General features: G+C 42.5%; 1 protein-coding gene across 2 annotated transcripts in view; it reads left to right on the top strand.

The window, feature by feature from the left end:
- The window catches only part of snx7 (sorting nexin 7), a 42,317-nt gene that overhangs the window by 7,354 nt on the left and 13,584 nt on the right, over positions 1 to 21,379 (top strand). Inside the window, exons 2-8 of one of the 2 annotated variants that reach the window (XM_079180987.1) lie at positions 608 to 841; positions 1,594 to 1,704; positions 3,602 to 3,760; positions 4,374 to 4,572; positions 5,040 to 5,239; positions 7,119 to 7,205; positions 12,620 to 12,772. In XM_079180987.1, the coding sequence (XP_079037113.1) occupies positions 608 to 841; positions 1,594 to 1,704; positions 3,602 to 3,760; positions 4,374 to 4,572; positions 5,040 to 5,239; positions 7,119 to 7,205; positions 12,620 to 12,772 (1,143 nt within the window). Of the gene's footprint in view, positions 1 to 585; positions 842 to 1,593; positions 1,705 to 3,601; positions 3,761 to 4,373; positions 4,573 to 5,039; positions 5,240 to 7,118; positions 7,206 to 12,619; positions 12,773 to 21,379 lie in introns of both variants that reach the window. The other variant, XM_079180988.1, reaches the window with a different exon arrangement.

Below are 21,379 nucleotides of genomic sequence, written 5' to 3'. Positions count from 1 at the left end.
GTTGTCCGTCCGTACAACCGGTCCATTCTTGTGTGCACGGTATCTCAGGAATGGATGACTTTCTTCAAATTTGGCACAAACGTACACTTGCGCTGGTGAGAACTGATAATACCGACCGTTTTTTGGCCATAACTCGAGAATTAAAATGCACACAAAGACATTAATGAGGCCCAGGAACTAACAGTTTTTGAAAGTTTGTAAGATGTAAATCAGTCTATGATTCCTCAGCGTTTCTTCTATTTAAAGCTTTGTTCAACGTGTAATAAAATATTTTTTCTACAAACATATTTTGCGAACGATGTCCTGACAGAGTGCACAACATCTCTCAATCTAGTTTAAAGGTGCCACATGTGAGCTCTGACCAGAATGTTTGTTTTAAACATTAATACATGAACAAACATTATCACCAGACTGTGAAGAGGTTTAGACGTGATGTCAGAGATGTGTGGTGTCGCATTGAACGAGCATGCTAACCAGCTAGGTTAGCTAGCTCGGAGCACATGGCTTGACATTACACATTGCACTTTTTAAGAACAGCGTGACCGAGTTTGTAGAACTCGCATTTGCTAATAACATGACTCGCAGTGGCATCCTCTCATTGGTCCAGAACACATCGCTGGCAGATGGAAGTCCCATGCCCAACTCTCCCAGCTCCATGGTCAACCAGTACAGACTGGAGGAGGAGGAGGAGGAGGAGGAGGAGGAGGAGGAGGAGGAGGAGGAGCAGCAGCAGCAGCAGCAGCAGGATGCCGACGCCCAAGACATCTTCATCACCGTCGATAACCCAGAGAGCCACGTCACTGCCATCGAAACCTTCATCATGTACAGGGTTGCGACCAAGGTGAGCAGGTCCTTATTTAGCCTGTGCCCCGTCTCTGCTGGTCTTAGGAAGGGAAACGTTCCTTTGGGACCAGAGATGTTTTGGGTTTTCGTCTCCATCTCATGGCTTTTGGCAACAAGGAAGAGGATTTTTTTGGCAGTAATGAATCACTCTTTGATTAGCGTCAGATACGCATTCATTTTCTCACACAAACCTGTCACACAGTAGGTTTGGTAAAACAATGAGCGAGTTTAAGTCCAATTTCCAAATTTGTACATAAATGCATACATTCATTTTTGTGAGCCACCAAATGGTTGACCAATAATCAAAGTCTACTACACTACTCATGGCATCATCATTATTAAGCTGTTCATGAATATTTAGATTATATTATTGAGTAACCGAGGTAACCAAATTAACAGAAGTGCCTATTGTGTCATAACGCTACATTTTATAATAACTAGACAAATTGTGATTTAACAGATAATTATGTAATATTGCATACATGTTGTCAAGGCAATCCATAATAATGTATTAAAAACTGTTTTGCATATTGCATTCAGAGTGTTTTTACAAAATGGGGTAGACTATTACAAGATGCTGGTTTTTATAACTTATTCTTTAGTTATTACATAATGCAGTGCTGTTACATAATGTGTTGTTACACCCCTTAAACTGTTAAACGTTAATTGTTCAAAACTGCAAGTAAGTAAGGGATACAAGGAATAAAGCTTCATGCTGTCTTGGTACTGATTTGTATCCTCTCTCTCTAGACTACGCGGGGCGAGTTTGACTCCAGTGAGTACGAGGTACGCCGGCGCTACCAGGACTTCCTGTGGCTCCGAAGCAAACTGGAAGAAAACCACCCGACACTAATTGTTCATGTATGTATCAGCAGACCACACCAGCTGCTCGACACATCTGCAGGCTGAGATGTTTCAGCTCATTTACCAAGTCACACATTGACATCACCGCCAGCCATTTTCCAAAGCACTCAGTAGAGTTTGGGGGTTTTGAGGGTATTTATCTTTCCATCTAGGATTCCTCTGGTTTTTCCAGAAACTTACATATTTCATTTTTGAAATAATATTCTAAAATAGACACTTCAGACCCATTTGGCATTCATCTGACACACCTGCATAAACATATTGACAATATCCATAAACCTGCATCAACATATATATTCACACACCTGCATAAACATACAGTATATATTCACACACCTGCATCAACATATATATTCACACACCTGCATAAACATATATTCACACACCTGCATAAACATACAGTATATATTCACACACCTGCATGAACACATATAGTCACACACCTGCATAAACATATATTCACACACCTGCATGAACACATATATTCACACACCTGCATAAACATATATTCACACACCTGCATGAACATACAGTATATATTCACACACCTGCATGAACACATATATTCACACACCTGCATAAACATATATTCACACACCTGCATGAACACATATATTCACACACCTGCATAAACATATATTCACACACCTGCATGAACACATATAGTCACACACCTGCATAAACATATATTCACACACCTGCATGAACATACAGTATACATTCACACACCTGCATGAACACATATAGTCACACACCTGCATAAACATATATTCACACACCTGCATGAACACATATAGTCACACACCTGCATAAACATATATTCACACACCTGCATGAACACATATATTCACACACCTGCATAAACATACAGTATATATTCACACACCTGCATGAACACATATAGTCACACACCTGCATAAACATATATTCACACACCTGCATGAACATATATTCACACACCTGCATGAACACATATAGTCACACACCTGCATAAACATATATTCACACACCTGCATGAACATATATTCACACACCTGCATGAACACATATAGTCACACACCTGCATAAACATATATTCACACACCTGCATGAACATATATTCACACACCTGCATGAACACATATATTCACACACCTGCATGAACATATATTCACACACCTGCATGAACACATATAGTCACACACCTGCATAAACATATATTCACACACCTGCATGAACACATATATTCACACACCTGCATGAACATATATTCACACACCTGCATGAACACATATAGTCACACACCTGCATAAACATATATTCACACACCTGCATGAACATACAGTATACATTCACACACCTGCATGAACACATATATTCACACACCTGCATGAACATATATTCACACACCTGCATAAACATACAGTATACATTCACACACCTGCATGAACACATATAGTCACACACCTGCATAAACATATATTCACACACCTGCATGAACACATATAGTCACACACCTGCATAAACATATATTCACACACCTGCATGAACACATATATTCACACACCTGCATAAACATACAGTATATATTAACACACCTGCATAAACATACAGTATATATTCACACACCTGCATATGCATTTTTAACACATTAATAAATCGTCTTTTGAAAATAGGCACCTCAGAAAACATTTCAATTTCATGATTAAAGACTAATTTGTGCATGCGCAGCAGAAATGCTTCCCCAGGAGGATAGCTTTCCGCTCCCGGCTACTGCTCTGTGCGTTGGTATCCCATGCACATGCCTGGTTTCTATGTACGCAAGTTTTGAGATTAATGCTACGCCATATACATGCCACACGTACGACCTATCACACACAATAACGCCTGAATCCTTGTCTCGCTGTGTCCTCAGCCGCTGCCGGAGAAGTTTGTGATGAAGGGCATGGTGGAGCGCTTCAACAACGACTTCATCGAGACCAGAAGGAAAGCCCTGCACCGCTTCCTCAACAAGATCTCTGTGCATCCCATTCTGTCTAACAGCCAGCACTTCAAAGTCTTCCTCACAGCACCGGTCTGTCTCTCTCACTCATTCACTCTTTCTCACACACACACACACACACACACACACACACACACACACACACACACTAGAACTCCATTTCCCAAGGATCAAGAAGTTGGTTTTACTGATAAAGCTTTACTTTGAGTGTAAAATACTCAATGTGTTTGTCAGTGAGCATTAGAGATGTTGGTAGGTGTATTTCTGATCTTTGGACGGAGCCAGACTCGCTGTTTTCCCCTTGCTTCCAGTCTTTATGCTAAGCTAGGCTAACCACGTCCAGCTTTGTACAACTCTGAACTGATGATATCGACCTTCTCATCTCTCTCTCAGAAAGAAAACAAGTGTATCAATAAGTAACCAAGCTTGCAGAACGTTTGAGCTAAAGGTATTATTTCCCACTAAGCTACATAAATATTAGCCGTTTGAATTCTTGGAGCCAAATAGTTGCTGCTCAACAGAAATTCTCTCTTCATTCAGCTTTATTCCCCGAATCAGGCATCTTATTCATGGCCTCTATAGATCGCCTTGTATGAAATGCATTTAGACCAGTGTGAACCTTTGTGAACTCAGCATTGATGCACAGCTTAATTAAAGCCCTGGTGTGTTTGACCCCCCCTGGCAGGACTTGTTGTCACACAAGAAACAGGGCCCAGGCTTCCTGAGCAGGATGGGGGAGACGGTGAGGGCTGTGGCCAACTCGGTACGAGGCCTTAGGAGCCGGCCGGAGGAGTTCACTGTGATGCAGGACTACGTGGAGGACTTCAGTAGCAAGATCTGCTCCGTGGACAAAGTCACCCAGAGGATCATCAAGGAACAGAGAGGTACTCCAACAGACACACCGAGGAGTTCATCTACACTATTTCTGCTCCGTAGAGACTCAGAAATACTGTGTCGGAACCAAACAGGGCCGAATGTCTTGAGGTCGGGGAAAGAAAGGAATAACAATTAAAAATTAAGATATAAAATGAAAGATTGTACAAAAACAATTTCAAATCTGACATTTACTGATAAATAGACTCGTCAGACCCTGCTGCAGTAAAATGAGAGGTTTTCCGTAGGGACTCTGGTGCTCGGAAACACAACCACTGTAGTCCACAGCAGCCGCCAAAATCAACATTAAAGTTCCTTGTCGTAGCATTAAGAACACTACTCAAGTAAACGTTTTTAGTTACATACCACCCCTGGTCAGTTCCCTCTGATATTGAATAAACAAATTCCAAGTTGTGTTTTTTAACCGTTGAATCCATCCAGCTGGTTTATGTTTCAACGTCTCCTCTGTTCCCTCCAGAATATTTTGATGAGCTGAAGCAGTACAGTCCCACCTACGCCCAGTGGGCGGAGTCAGAGGGGGAGCTGGCGGCGCCCCTGAATGGCGTGGCCAGCTGCGTGGAGCGGTGCAGTAAGGAATCAGAAGAGCAGATCCACCATCTGTCTGAAGTCCTCGTCCCCGCTCTGCACGAGTACGTCCTCTACACTGAGACCCTGAAGGTGAGACCAGGGGCCTGTTCTAGCTCGTTTACTCAAATGTACGTAGTGAATGGAGAAAACGATAACAATAAAGCCGTTATCGATGAAGCTCTGATCAACAGATCAAAACAGAGCACAGCCTCCATGTATCCAGTGGAGCTAGGAGTATTAATGCATGCCACTGTGGATCATGAACATCTCTTTAGTGAAAGAGCCTGTGTTAAAGTGAACAAAATAATCAAGTTCACACTATTATATTGGCGTAGTCCACTCATCATCATTTACCAGACCTCATAAAGTCCTACTGTATGTTACATTACCTTATTAAATATAGTTATCCAGCTGTAACTTCATGCGTGGCAGCGACTGTAGATGAAAATATTCATCAAACAGATAAGACCTAGTCTACTTAGAGATAGAGATGCCCGGATAGCTTTTTCTCTGCCCATCATCAATGATCCATATCCACCCATAGTCATAGCAGCTAGTATTCAAGGCTCAAGACTTACTTTCTTATGTCACTGTCGCGCTATATAATTTAAATTGTCCTGAAGTCAGTGTAACCGTCCAAACTGCTCAGTTTTCTTTTACTTTGTTATTGTCATCTATAGTGATAGACACAATTCGAATAATCAAGAAATAAATTATTGTATTTTTTTGTGTCTAGTGCCAGACACCCTAAACCCTGACCAGGAAGTTAACAGTGCTGCACTTTGGACTTTGTTTAGTCAAATCCAAAGCCATTAACATATGGTAATCAATGTACCATACTGTATCTCGTCATTTTCAATGATGTTCAAAACAAAGTAGTCGACTGAAGGCCTTTAACACACCAGAGGTTTGATGGGTAAATGACACGAAAATGCTAAATAGTCTGCTGCGAAGTATTTCATACCAGCAGCAAGTTATATTCATGTTCTGTGAAAGCACTTGTGACAAAAACAGAATAAAATCATCACAAAAACAAATGCTTGTAAAGGCCTTAAGACTGAGAGTCTGCAGTCATGCTGACTGAAGCGTTCTTAGTCTCACAGAGACGATGCTAACATGTTGGTGTTTAGCCATTATACATGTTACCATGATCATCATCTTAGTTAGCGTGTTAGCATGCTTAGAGTAGCTAATAAGCACTGAACAGAAAGTAAAGCTGGGCCTGATGGGAATGTCATTAGTGTTGCAGGTTTTTAGTCACAAACCAAAGAGTTGGACAAATAAATATTCTGACCTGAGGATGGAACATGTGCTGGTCACCAGAGTGATACCAAATGATCTTTAAGAGGGAACACGAATGAATTGTTGCCAATCCATCTTGTGTAATAGTTTGGTATCATCTAGCGGTGAGGTTGCAGATTGCAACGACTGAAACTTCTCCTGTTTGCCATGCGTGTAGGAGAACTGTAGGGACCGATGTGAAAGGCCCCGTCTAGAGCCAGTGTTTGCTTTGTCTGTTCTTGGCTACTGTAGAAGAGGACCTGCTACCTATGTAGATATGAAGGGCTCATTGTAAGCAAAGGAAAACACAGCGGTTCTTAGGTGATTATACACTAAATAAACAGACAGACAGACTGTGTGATTGACTCAGAGTTGTATTTCCTCTTTCCAGCTCTGCATGACTACTTTGCATCATTAACAACACTTGTTGTGTCACCGCGTCTCCTACAAAGCCACAGTGTTTGTAGTCTGTTATGGGTGTGGTTTGTCTAATCCTTTAGATGTGGTGGGAACACAAACAGATATGCGCACAAAGACCGGTTTGTTCCTGATTTTCCCATTTCTGGGTTTATCCCTTCGGGACTGTTCGGTCAACAGGGACGCGAGTTATCGTCCGTTGAGCGTATTGGCAGAACCGTTCTTCAAAACACTCACAGAGACTCATCTGTTGTGTGTAAATCTGTCCTAGGCTGTGATGAGACGGAGAGACAACATCCAGGCCGAGTTTGAAGCCAAGAACGAGGCCCTGGCGTCCAGACGGGCAGACCAAGAAGCTGTAAGTGCAATAACGCATCCACACACACTGACAGAAAAGCAGGCACTCACACACACACACTCTCACACACACACCCCTCCCCTCCTCGCGTCCCTCTGAGCCAAGCGTTTGTGTGTGTCCCAGTCACCTTTCCAGAGATTAGGTGTAATAAAGTGAAGCATGGGGTGGGACCTCTCCCAGGGGGGCGGAGGGGGGTGCCACCCTCGGCTCATATTGGGAAAGAAACGGGGCTTCCTGGGAGGGATTATCTAAATATCCAGGCTCGGCGCTTGGAAGTGGTTCCTCAGCTCTGTGGGAATAAGAGCTGTCAATATTATTTCACACCGTAAGCCCGGCAGCTAATCGCGGCGTAATGAAAATTCCTACATCCTCAGTGGATGGCGACTCGCTTCAAAATGTCAGGAGACAAAGAACGGAGACGGAAAGTTAGGCGAGCAAAGGACAGAGCTATTTTTAGGCACTTTTACTTGAGGTGTTTGGATGTGTGTGTGTGTGTGTGTGTGCGTGTGTGCGTGTGTGCGTGTGTGCGTGTGTGTGTGTGTGTGTGTGTGTGTGTGTGTGTGTGTGTGTGTGTGTGTGTGTGTGTGTGTGTGTGTGTGTGTGTGTGTGTGTGTGTGTGTGTGTGTGTGTGGATTTGCAGGTGTGTATCCCCCCCTCACCCAGCTGATATCAAAATCCATCTGTGAGGTTTTAATTAAGAAGCAGGACCGAGATTTCCCCCCACAGACTTGTATTGTATTCCTGCTTTAATTAGGTGTGTGTGTGTGTGTGTGTGTGTGAGATAGAGAGCGCTGTTATGCATATCAGTCTGCTTCTGCCTTTAACACATCTGCACTAATGAGAAGGGAAATGTCAAAGAGATGCCTTTGTTACCGCTTCCAACGGGAGGCTTTTTTTGTCAGAGAGACGACGTGGCCACACGCCGGGCCGAACGAGAGCCAGGAAACACAAAGCGGCTCTCGCTCGGCCTCCATTTCATTTATTTAACGTATTAGTTAGGTGGGGAAAATGTTGATTTGAAAGGAATCCGGAAGGCCACCTGTGATACCGGATAGAAACGGTATTTCTCATTAACGGGGCTCGGGGTGCAGTTTAATAGGACTGGGTTGAGTCTTCTTTGTGGTGGATGCATGTGTTCTCAGCAGGCCGTATTACTGCTGCTGTATCGACAGGATCAATTCCATCAGGGAGAGTGGCACTGATACGATAGATGTTGGAGGACATGTATTATGAAAAGAAGAAAATACATTTGAACATGTGCCTGCATGTGAACACTCTAAACATATTCATATATTGGACATTGGACCAAAACAAATGTCTTAAACGTTTTCTAGCCTATATTTGTTGTAAAGTTTGGATGAATGTGAAGAAAGGTCGCAATAAATCTATACATGTTGATTATTAGGCATTATTTGAAGTCATAAAAAGCATCTTTCTTCTATGAACATGAAGCATGTGTATGGACATTTACCCCTTTTGTGACTGTTAGCACTAGCACTGCCAGCATTTAGCCCCTGCAGCTGCAACGGTGTGGCAGACCGCCGTGTGTCACTTCATTGTTTTAGTTCACGAGCACATCAATAAAATACCTGTTTGATGAAGTTAGCAGAGCTAAACTGATCAGCAACCTTTTCAATGGCCCTGTCAAATTTACTTTAATCTTTGTATTTTTTACAATGTGCATTGATTCATGCTGCAATGCTAAACTACACCTACACTAATACATAACTTGTAGCCTAATTTATTGTTGCCTTCAGGTCAAAGTATGTCGTACACGACATAAGACAGAGAAAGAATAGGTTATAATTTACAAGTGTGTTTGATTGAAAGTGTATTTCTGTGTGTTGGGTTAGGGTCGGTGCTCCTTGTCCTGAAGCACAGGAGTAAAGAGCATCGATTCTTGCTCTTCTGTCCCTCGCATGTGATACGGATCATATGTTTTCTCACGTGACCCACAAATAACTGAGCGGATTGTATATTTAGAAGTGGTCCATAAAAGCAGCGTTATCAGCACAGAGAGCCGGTTTGTGGCATCTATTCAGTCATAACTGGGAGGCATATTCTATGACTGAGCTGTCATGTGACGCCTGTTGATTATCATCACTGTGTGGGGCGATGTGCGTCTTTAACACTGCTGTCAGATCTGCTCTACAGACTGTAGTCAGACTCTTCTGACCAGTAGGATGACAATCCTTCTGAACTCCCAACAGCACAGAATTGAATTCCTGCCTTCTGTAAACATTATCTTGACCTTTTTATTAGAAATAAAATAGGGAGCCTTTTCTGTGAATCAACCAAAGACGGACCGAGTGTGTCTGTGACACAACACAGCCAGGAGGGGGCAGTGTTGCTCTGAAGTAGCCGCACACTCTGAGGAACCAGGTGTGTTTCACCAAGGCACATTCAGTTACCTTTACTAGTTTAGATTAATTAGATTAAATTAGATTAGATTAAAATAAATTACAAATAAATTTGATTTGATTTGATTTGATCTGTAAAGCCCAAAATCACAAATTTGCCTCAGAGGGCTTTACAATCTGTACACATACGGCATCCTCTCTCCCAGGACCCTCGCATCGGAACATGAAAAAGTTTCCCCCTCAAAAAAACCTTTAACGGGGAGAAAAGAGGAAACCTCAGGGAGAGCACCAGAGGAGGATCCCTCCATCAGGATGGACAGAAGTGTGATGTATGCCATGTGTATAGAATGAACAACATTACACAGTTACAACATAGTTAATCCATATGACATAACTGATACATATGAGAGTAGTAACAACAGTAGGGGCACTAATAATTATAGAATGTTTTTATAATAACAGCAGCAGTGGATATAATAGAATGATTACAAATATATAATAAATAAATAATAAAAGCAGTACTAGTACTACAAATGTGACATAATATAAATAACATAAATGTGATAATAAATGAATAATATAATATCATTCACACTTGTGTCGTGTAGTTCAGAGTGTTGGACTTTTACTTATTACATATTAACTTACGATTATAGTTTTTCAGTTTTGAGATTTTGGTCTATTTAACATAAGAAAGTAACCAAAATGTGTTTATTTTACTTTGTGGATTTGTATCTGTAGGTTTCTCCTAAATTCACACAAGTCACCATTAGATAATGAATCATTTGCATATTTAAACATAACTTTCAGAAAACAACTGGGGAAGTTTCATGGTGATATCTATCTGGTGACAGCCGTTACTCTATACACCTGCAGGGTCTTCCCTAAAGACACTGATGTGTCTGTAAGAAGACAAAAGTCAAATGCGGTCTTTTTTCTGCCGGTGTCATTGTGACTGCAGCTGAGTAAATCAACTTGGTAAACTGACTACTTTATGTTCATATAGGCCAAAAAAGAAAAGTCAGTTGTGTTTGTTTAGAAACAGGAGACAATAAGTGAAATGGACTTGTGTAGAGGGAGACCTTATTCCGATACAGCCAATAAAGTCCCTCATAAACTTTAATTTGCAATAAGGCTCATTTGCATAGAAAGAGGCAGATTTTGTGGATATTACCGGATTTAAATACGTGGAAATAGGACAGGAACACATCACACTATTGAACACTGTTTCTTTTCGTCGTATGCGTTCAGGTTCACCGTCGGCAAAGGCAACCCAATCCTTTTGTGAATTGGCCCCTTAGTGTAACCTGAAGTCATTTCTACTGCATTCAGATTATACAGTCGCTACACTGTAAGCACTGCTTCAGACACACACACACACACACACACACACACACACACACACACACACACACACACACACACACACACACACACACACACACACACACACACACACACACAGATGCCATCTCTTCAGAGATCGATAGCTGGATGGATATCACTGCAGTAACAGGCAGGCCACTGAGATCTCCACAGTTTACACAAGTGTGCGTGCGCGCGCCCATGTTCAGCATGCATTGTTTATTGAACTTGAGTAAATGCTATTGTCAGTCTAAATGTCAGACTGCTAATCCCTGCTGAGGCTCTGTGAATCCTGCTGCATGATAACATCCTGAGGAGAGCTAATAGGATGTGTACTTTAGGGTCTTCATACAGTGTCGGGTACATACTGCTCATTTATTGATGCTGACATACACCTAATAGTTATTACCAAATAACTACTAATAACTCTGGTTTTCTGTGAGGCTAACTCGGCACTGGAACCAAGGCAGCTTGATAAAGTGGGTGTTTGTTCGGCGTCTTCAGTAATTCTCCATTGGTTATCTTATTCCGCTCTAATGGTCTGTTGGCCACAAACTTATGAGCCATTACATAGTGCAATAAAACACAAAGTCCATCTTATTTGACTGCAGTGTACCAACTTTACCATCGAGGAGGAAAACTACACTAAATGAAAAAGACTCTTTTATTCAAATGGTTAGCAAGATTGCCAAAGTACATTTTCATACATTTAGAATCAGAGAATGGTCATTGTTTCATGCTGCAAATTGTTGTATGCATTCCACATTCATTTCACATTAATGTTATTGTCTAACTATTTAGTCACATTAGGACAAGCTATATTCACATCATTGACATAATAAAGCCTTACAATGTTGACGGACTGTAAACTAGACTAAGACTACTTCGACTGTATATAAGAAGTGCACGTGGTCACCGTCACGTCACCCATTGGTTTGTGGACCGTTTTTGTGCCTTGAGTTCGGCATTTTGGCTGTCACCATCTTGGTTTTTTGGAGCCAGAAGTGACCATATTTAGATGAGAGGGTGGAGCTGGGGAGGAGCGAGGCCCGCTAAGCTGCGCTAGTTTGCTCAGTTAGCAAGCTGCATCCGTAGGTCACGTTAACTGTGATATTAATTGGGATGCACATTTTTGCCAATGAAAACATGCTTAACACAAGAAAGACTGACCAGAAAAAATTAACAGCTGACTTCTTTGACAACTGAACTCTGAACAATGCTGTGGTAGCAAAGCCGTAGTAGCAACCTGTCAATCACTGTGTAGCCCCGCCCTAAAGCATACCCTGCTTTATGGTCTGTTTGACTCTAAATGGACCATCTTTCACTAAATGAACATCATGCTGTATTGAAGAAGACTTGAAACTAGAGACTGAGACCATAAACTCATGTTTACAATGTTTACTGAGGTAATAAATCAAGAGAGAAGTAGAGTCATTTTCTCATAGACTTCTATACAACCCCTTAAACTTGGACTCAATAGTTAACACGTGAGACTGAAGTTTGACTAGCAAAACAATCAATTTCTTTCCCATTTCTGAATAACTGACAATATACTATGTTTATTCTGGTAATATTATTTTTACTGAAAAGATAATGTATTTGTCAAACTGTGACGTTTGTTCTTTAAAGTGTGTAAAGTGTTGTTTGTTCTTAAATGAAGTTTTTTGGTTTCATGGGTTTCACTGGCAGCTGCAGGATGAGGTGGATGGACTGGCGGACCGCGTGGAGCTGGCCAACAACGCCTTGAAGGGAGACTGGTCCCGCTGGCAGAACGGCATGAGATCTGACCTCAAATCAGCCTTTCTATCCACCGCTGAGAAGAACGTGGATTGCTACGAGCAGGTGAGCTGGAGATAGACCGGAGAAAACAGTTTATAGATGGAATCACACTGTAAAACTCTGCTCTAAAACTTAAAGGGAAATAATTCAGGGTAGACCAGGGTTACTGAAGCCAAGAGTCTATTGATTTGGCACACATGAGCTATTAGGATGGGCTCCATCTGGAGCTAATTCCTAATTATAGAAGCCCATCATCAGTCTTCACACATCAATGGAATGGTCTCTTATGAATGGAGGAAGAAAGTTGACACATCAGCATGGCGTGTTAGAGGTGCTGGAAGACTGTGTGGTACACAGCGTTTAAGTTGACAGTGATGAGTAATGCTGCGTTCCAGTCAAAGTCGGACCTCGGAATTTCCCAGTTGAAATTTCCGACTTCGGTCAACCAACAAAACGTAAACCAAAAAAACGTGGCTGACCATGACAAAGTGCACACACAAGTGACCTCTCTGCGGTTGCAGCCTCCTTGCATATATAAACGAAACGGAGGAGGAGAAACGACACATGAATCAATTTACATTCAGAACATAGACTGTATGTTAAAGGTTGAAGTAGTCGTCGGTACGTCACTCATTGGTTTGTGCACTGCTGTGAAGCCTCGATCGGCGATTTGGCCGTCGCCATCTTGGCTTTCTTGCAACCAGTGAACTCAAGTGACCATATTTGGACTGCTGAGGAGTGATGTAGAGAAACCGTATATGGCTCTGGTAGAGACCTGTCAATCACAAGGTAGCCCCGCCCTAAGAGCATACCCTGCTTTATGTTTATTTTTCTCTAAATTGACCATAATTTACTAAATGGACATCATGCTGTAGTGAAGAAGATTTGAAACTAGCAACTTGTGTTTAAGGTAATAAATCGAGTCAGAGGTAGTCATTTTCTCATAGACTTCTATACAATCTCACTCCTTTTTTCAACCAGAGGGGTCACCCCCTGACGGCCATTAGAGAGAATGCAGGTTTAAGACACTGCATTCTCGGCTTCACTCGTCCGAACTGGAGGTGCCGCCTGGTACAAAAGTTTTTTTTTACCATTTACATTGTGTGCTTCCATTGGTAGGCCTTTGTCAGGGTAGGTCAGTTTGCCCCAAGTTTACAAGTTGGAACTCTGACTTTCAGTGGCGCTCCATTGTACATTTCCTAGTGGAAGGTTGGATATGTTCGAGTTCAGAGTTGTTGTCCTTTCATGTGGGCAATCACTTCCCCCTGTTCACCGCTCCCCCTATTTTCAGTGGAGTGGCGCTCATACACCCGCCCAATCCTAATATACTATCCCTATAGTGTTCAGTAATTTAATATACTCGTATGTAATTTGGGATTGTCATTATATATTTTTTGTTTATTCAAGATTTGAACTCAAAGTCCACATCCTAGCTTTCCACCATGTCATGGTCATCATCAACTAGGGAGGTTTGCTCTGCTGTCATGGAGATGAGATTGGTGAGTTTGGTCTCATGGAGTTCACATCCAGCACCAAAGATCATGTTTGAACAGAGGCATGAAAGACCACCTATTAATGGTCACATGATGACAGCTGAGCCAACGCCATCTGCTGATGAAGACCATGAGATGCAGTGGAAAGCCCCAGAATAAGCTGCAAAGTGGACTTTGAGCAGAGGTTTGTCAAATTCTGAGAGCAAGTTATGCTATTTCTCTGTAAACGTGTTTTTGATTGAACACTGACTGCTTAATTTATTGGGAATCAGCACAAAATAACGGAACCAAAAACCTTCCTGGTTTCAATCTCAGAGGGAGAGGATTTACCTGAGAGAGGAGGATGGATGAAACAGAAAACAAATGTCGAAGGGACAATCCGATATCCAGATTAAGGAGCAGGCAGCCCGGCAGAGACAGTGGGGGAATTAAGACGTTGAAAAAGAACAATGGAGCTAGATGGAGAGCATTACAGCAGGAGGAGAATGAGACAATGAAGCTGTTACGGTACTCATCATTTACTCTTTCTTAGGTTTTGTTAGTCACGCTGGAATCTCAGAATGCAACGAGGACAGAAATATGCTTCTGTTTGCTTTGGATGTATTCTGGTGGTGAAGGCCGGAGCTCTACCAGCAGAGGGTAGCGGCGCTTTACGTTTTATTCCTCCTCAAACAGCCGGCCTGAAAAAAGGGTTGCCAGCTTTGTACAACATTGTAATTCCTGGGAAAGCTGTTAAAGGACTTTTCAAATCTGCTGATTATGAAAAAAGCTAATTAGACATGTGATAATGTGTCACTATGTCCTGGAGCCCAAAGTAACATATTTATATGTCTTCTTTTTTCCGACCAACAGTCAAAAACCCAAAGATATTGAGGCCAAGAAAAAATACTTGATGTGAATTTTATCAAAAAATCCTGGAATGTTTCATTGACTTAGTGTTTCACCTCTTCAGACATCAACATTTAAGATGAACAGTTAGAGCTGAATGTGAATCTGAAATGGCAAAATCTAAATTACATTTCAGATGAAAGTGTGCTTGAAGAAATGTTTTACCCACTTTGTTGTGAAATAAATTGACTGGCCTGCACAGTGACCTGACCACAACCATATCTAACCCCTTTGTGATGAACTTCATGTCTCGAATGTTCAGGTATCCACATACTTCGTGTGACTGTCCGTGTACTTTTGGCCATGTCGTGTAAAACAGACATGTTTTGTATCTACTTTGATTCCGTGAGAGGCCAAAATAGAAGCGTTTTCGTTCAGGCAGCCTTTCTTGTTTCAGGGTTTCTAGTGCTGGTAATGGCATTTGGGTAGACTTAATAATAATTTTGTGTGTGTGTGTGTGTGTGTGTGTGTGTGTGTGTGTGTGTGTGTGTGTGTGTGTGTGTGTGTGTGTGTGTGTGTGTGTGTGTGTGTGTGTGTGTGTGTGTGTGTGTGTGTGTGTGTGTGTGTGTGTGTGTGTGTGTGTGTGTGTGTGTGTGTGTGTGTGTGTGTGTGTCCTTGCCCCAGCAAGTAAACTGGTGTGCACATGTCGGACTGTGCATGTGAAAATTCGAATATAGAAGCAGCCAAAAGGGCTCTTGGCTTCTGAATGTGAAAGCCTTTCAAATACAGGCAAAAGTATTTTGTTAGAAACTGAGCTTTGTATCATTGACTGTGCCTGATCTATTGAACAATCATGGACATCCACAGCAATACAAACAAATGAGGCTATTGCTCTCAGCATATTTATGAGTTCTACCACAGACACATTTAGCTCGTACTTCTGAAGATTCCAGAACTGAAATGTTAATGATTCTCAAAGGTTGTTATTTTGATCACTAAGAAGTTATTTTTTTATGAATAACATAATAATAATGGAAGAAAAACTATTAACTAAAAACTATTCCAAAGCTGGAGTCTATGGCCTTGCTCAGACTGCCAGCCCAAATCCGTGTTGTCCATTTCAATCTGGACAGCAAAAAACCACATTGTTTTTGCAAATCGGAGGCAAACCCTTGTTGGAGGTTGTTTGAAATCTAATTCTAATCAGATGCATCTCAGGCTGGACGCTCTGGCCATTCTAATCTGATTTAAAATTGTCTTGTGCCTCACTTCTTACACGACACACCCCGACGACGTGAAATCCAGACTGACGGAAGTGCTGAGCAGAATCCGTCCTGAGGACAACATGGAGGAGAACTACAGTCTGTGGACAGAAACCATGACTGCAAACGGAACATGGCAATGTATACCAGCATCCTCCGTCACTGCGAGTTCGTGTGGTGTGTATTTCTGCACTGTGACTTGTCAGCGCCATTGTTTAAAGGGCATAATGGTGGACCTCCATTTCTCCTGCTACCGCGTTCGAAAGCCACATCACCAGTGTAGCTACGTAGTTACTGGCTTGGTACCGCGTTTCATCCTCTCCGTAGCCATCAATTGACTTGAGGAATCCACCAGAAACAGGATGTTATGAAAGGATGCTTGAACTCACCATGGCCAGCTGTAATGGTACAGTGCCTTTGTGCTGGTCCTGTTTGCTATTTGTTCCTCTGCATTTATTGTGTGTGGGTGTGTGTGTGGGTGGCAACATGGCTCGACAGTAAGGGCATCATGGTTGCAATTGGCAACCAAGTCTTGGCCTTTTGGTCAGAGGCAACCACTTTTTAACATATAGAAATATGGACAGCAAATGGCAAGTAGTGCACCGCACTCTCTTCCTCTGTATGTGAGAGGGGTTTCCGTTATCAGCTGGACCAACAATCCAAGACTTCAATGCTGAAAGGCCAACTGGTCTGTGGTGGGAATCGCCATAAAGGTCCAGAAAACCAAACCAGGATGACAACTTCTCTACTGGTATTTTGCATAGCAGGACTTGATGATTGGCATCTTCAAATTATATCTAAGTATCAGATAAAAGATAACCTAAGTTTGTTCACGCTTTTATTCTTTTATGCAACATTTTCTTTATTATACATAGAACTGCAAAGTTTCTCAGTTACTTTAAATATAAGGTGACTAAAAATGGCCACCATATTTCGAGTTTCGGTAACGCCGTAATGCCAGGCATCAGCTTTTGGGTGCCAAGTTAGTGTTGACCTCTGAGTAAATTCAGCACTCTATGATTCCTGATAATCTGACAGCTTCTTGGAAACTAGACTATAATGTCCCTCCTTTTCTTTCTGCCAACGAGCACAGACTGTTAATCAATCCAGCCTTCACAGAGAGAAAAAAACAACAAATTAAAACACAAAGTACAGAGTCCATATTGATTATTAGATGGTTGCACCGCCAAGTCAGTACATCAGTTTGACACAGCTCGGCCACTCACTTGTAGAGAACACAGTGCTAACAAGACATTTATAATGCAGCAGTGGCCTCTGCAAGAAAACCGCTCGGCCACAGGGAAAAGACAAACTCCATTACAATAATTCATGTAGATGATAAACGCAGTTAATGGTAACATGCTAACCCCCCTGTTTTGGCATTGCCTTTGTAAAGGACAAATACAGAGTATGTATAGTCCAACTGAAATTCAAATACTGGCTAGATAGCTTATTAGCTGCTCAGGCTAGCTCAGCTCATTGAACAAAACTTGACTAACGTCAGTCTGTTTAGATGGTTTGGTCCTCGGATTTCTTTCACATGTATAGACTTAAAATCTTCAGTCATGGCAGGATGCCATGCATTGTGAATGCAACCTCCAGATATCTTTGCATCACGCGCGATGACTCCAGACTCAAAAGTGTGTTAGCCTGAGAGCCAGCTAGCTGCTGCATTAGCACTACACAACACACACAATGGTTCAACAGTGCTGGCTAAGTCAGTGAAAATGTTGTTAAGCTAGCTAGCGACACAAGCCAGTGACTGTATGACCCATAGATTGTATTTATAAAGACCTTTTATATACAGTTAGTTTGTAAATACAAATTAACTGTATATAAACTGACTTAGCCAGCACTGTTGAACCATCGTGTGTGTTGTGTGGTGCTCTATGAAGGTAATGGAAACTTGATGTTCCTACATCCGCATTCTCGGCAATAAGTCAGACACGTTCCCGGTGGGTGTTGGCCTCCGCCAGGGCTGCCCTTTGTCACCGGTCCTGTTTGTGACTTTCATGGACAGGATTTCTAGGCGCAGCCGGGGGGTGGAGAACGTCAGGTTCGGGGGTCTCGGTATCACCTCTCTGCTATTTGCAGACGATGTGGTCCTGTTGGCCTCCTCGGATCGTGACCTCCAGCATTCATTGGGGCGGTTTGCAGCAGAGTGTGAAGTGGCGGGGATGAGAGTTAGCACCTCCAAATCCGAGGCCATGGTGCTCTGCCGGAAACCGGTGGATTGCTCCCTCCAGGTGGGGACGGAGTGCCTACCTCAAGTGAAGGAGTTTAAGTATCTCGGGAGCAAAGCTCTCAATTTACTGGTCGGTCTACGTTCCTACCCTCACCTATGGTCACGAACTCTGGGTCGTGACCGAAAGGACAAGGTTGCGGGTACAAGCGGCCGAAATGAGTTTCCTCCGTAGGGTGGCCGGGCTCAGCCTTAGAGATAGGGTAAGGAGCTCGGACATCAGGTGGGAACTTGGAGTCGAGCCGCTACTCCTTCGCATCGAAAGGAGTCAGCTGAGGTGGTTCGGGCATCTGATTATGATGCCTCCTGGACGCCTCCCACTGGAGGTTTTCCGGGCACGTCCAACTGGGAGGAGACCCCGGGGAAGACCCAGAACACGCTGGAGGGATTATATCTCCCAGCTGACCTGGGAACGCCTCGGGATCCCCCAGTATGAGCTGGAAAATGTTGCGGGCGAGAGGGAAGTCTGGGTCAGCCTGCTTGGCCTGCTGCCACCGCGACCCGACCCCGGATAAGGAAAATGGATGGATGGATGTTCCTACATTACGTACATTTACACACTTACAGATACTTCACTCAAAGCAGTTGGTAATCATGACGTCACATCCCGTTTTTAGAGCATCAAATAACTAATTAGATAAATGAAAACTTGAACATACATCGGCGTTATAAGAACTACTTTCAAATCACAAGACCATCTTGAGGTAAAGTTTATTTGATGTGTATTTTTTTTTTTTTGACCCATGTCCCATCTAACGTAGAAGTATAGGTTTATGACCTATACTTATACCAGCCACCAGGGGGCGATCAAGATGTTTTGGCTGCACTATTGGAAAGCTTTAATGTCCATCTTTATTTCCAGACTATGCTGAACACAAACTCATCGGTAAGACTTGCCAGACTTGTGGGAGACAAGAGAAAATGTTCCACTCTGAGTCTACACCTGTGAACAAGGGGATCAAATCACTTCGACATGAGGGATTCATTTTGTGACTTCTGTTGGACTTACAAAATGTATAAAGACAAATATTGTGTCGAAGTATCGGCAGATTTCACACCTTGTCCAAAGCAGGTCTATACCCTATTAAAGCACTGAATATATATATTTTTTTTGATGGGAGGTTGGCTGTTTTCATTGAGCCAATCCTTTAGCCCCTAAAATCAATGCTATTGTGCCCCATCTTTGGTGAGAACACCTTGTCATTGAGTTATCATTCCAAGCCCTATTCTGTATGGTTGGTAGGATGATTTTCAAATTCTGTGTGTGTGTGTGTGTCTGTGTGTCTGCCTTCCTTCCCCAAGTATTAATTACAGCCCCAAATACCTGCTGTTTTTTGGCACACTTGTGGGTCCTCTGGGGATTTTTTCCATCTGGATAATACCTGTTTTTTCCAAATGTATTCGGAGATTTAGCATATGAAAAGCAGCAATTCCTGTATCGCCAACTCCATAATCAGTTTGAGTCGGTGTGGTGTGTAATGAAAGAAAATTTGACTTATCACTCTAGGCCTATACTATATATCTTGTAGGAATGAGTAAATGGTGCCCGCAGAACTGAGAAATATGTCTCATTAACTTGATTTGATTAAGTTCACCTAACCTTTGCGTACACCAAGATGGATTTTAAAATGCTTGGGGCTGTTTACATGGCTTCTCTTTGACCAGCCTATCTGAGATGTGCATGCATGTACACTAGGGCTGCAACAACGAATCGATAAAATCGATAAAAATCGATTATCAAAAGAGTTGGCAACGAATTTCATTATCGATTCGTTGTGTTGCGCGATTATTACGCCACTCAATAAGTCGCGGAGATGTTTGAGTGTTCACAGCAGCTCGGCATAACGGAACAGGACTCCGGTACTTTTTCTTCCCCGTGTTATTCTACTGCTGGTCTACCAGAACACGGTGACGTGTATTCAGTTCACTCATTAAAGTGCTGTTATACTTGTAGGTGATGAGAGACAAGAGTATTTGTTTCTTTGTTGTTTGTACATGAAGCTGTTTTGTGTCTCTAGTTTTCCCGGTGTTCCATGAGAGGACAATAATAAACGTGAACATCAGGAAGAAGCGTGGACTCTTTTATGACCAGTGTGGCTACAGGTTCTATTTTGTGTTTTTTTCTCTGAACTGGGGCCATGATTAAGAGGGACGGCCGGGGGAACCTCACCCGGCCCGGACACGGAAAGGATTGACAGATTGATGCTCTTTCTCCATGCTGTGGGTGGTGGTTCATGGCCGTTCTTAGTTGGTGGAGCGGTTTGTCTGGTTAATTCCGATAACGAACGAGACTCCGGCATGCTAACTAGTTACGTGGCCCCGTGCGGTCGGTGTCCAGCTTCTCAGAGGGACGAGTGGCGTTCAGCCACGAGATTAAGCATTAACAGGTCTGTGATGCCCTTAGATGTCCGGGGCTGCACGCGCGCCACACTGAGTGGATCAGCGTGTGTCTACCCTTCGCCGAGAGGCGTGGGTAACCCGCTGAACCCCACTCCTGATATTAGTCCATTTATTTTTTTTAATTATTACTTTAACAGCTCAGGGATGTTCGAGCAACCTGTTTGTGCACTTTCTGAAGATTTTTTGCACTGTGAATTTGTTGTTTTGTCAGTTCTGTTTTTGAAAAAAGGGTTAGAAACGAATGCTTTTTTTTTTTAATCCGATTCATCAATTAATCGAACAAATAATCGACAGATTAATCGATTATTAAAATAATCGTTAGTTGCAGCCCTAATGTACACATCTCAGCTGCATCCAAGCCGGGTATCAAATTGTAATATAACCACTGCACGGAACGCTCCATAACTCCAACCAGTGAAATGTAAATGGTCAAAGATATCCGACT

Source organism: Pholis gunnellus (genome assembly GCF_910591455.1).
Source record: "Pholis gunnellus genome assembly, chromosome: 20".
Classification (NCBI taxonomy): Eukaryota; Metazoa; Chordata; class Actinopteri; order Perciformes; family Pholidae; genus Pholis; species Pholis gunnellus.
This window is presented reverse-complemented; position numbering and strand designations above follow the sequence as displayed.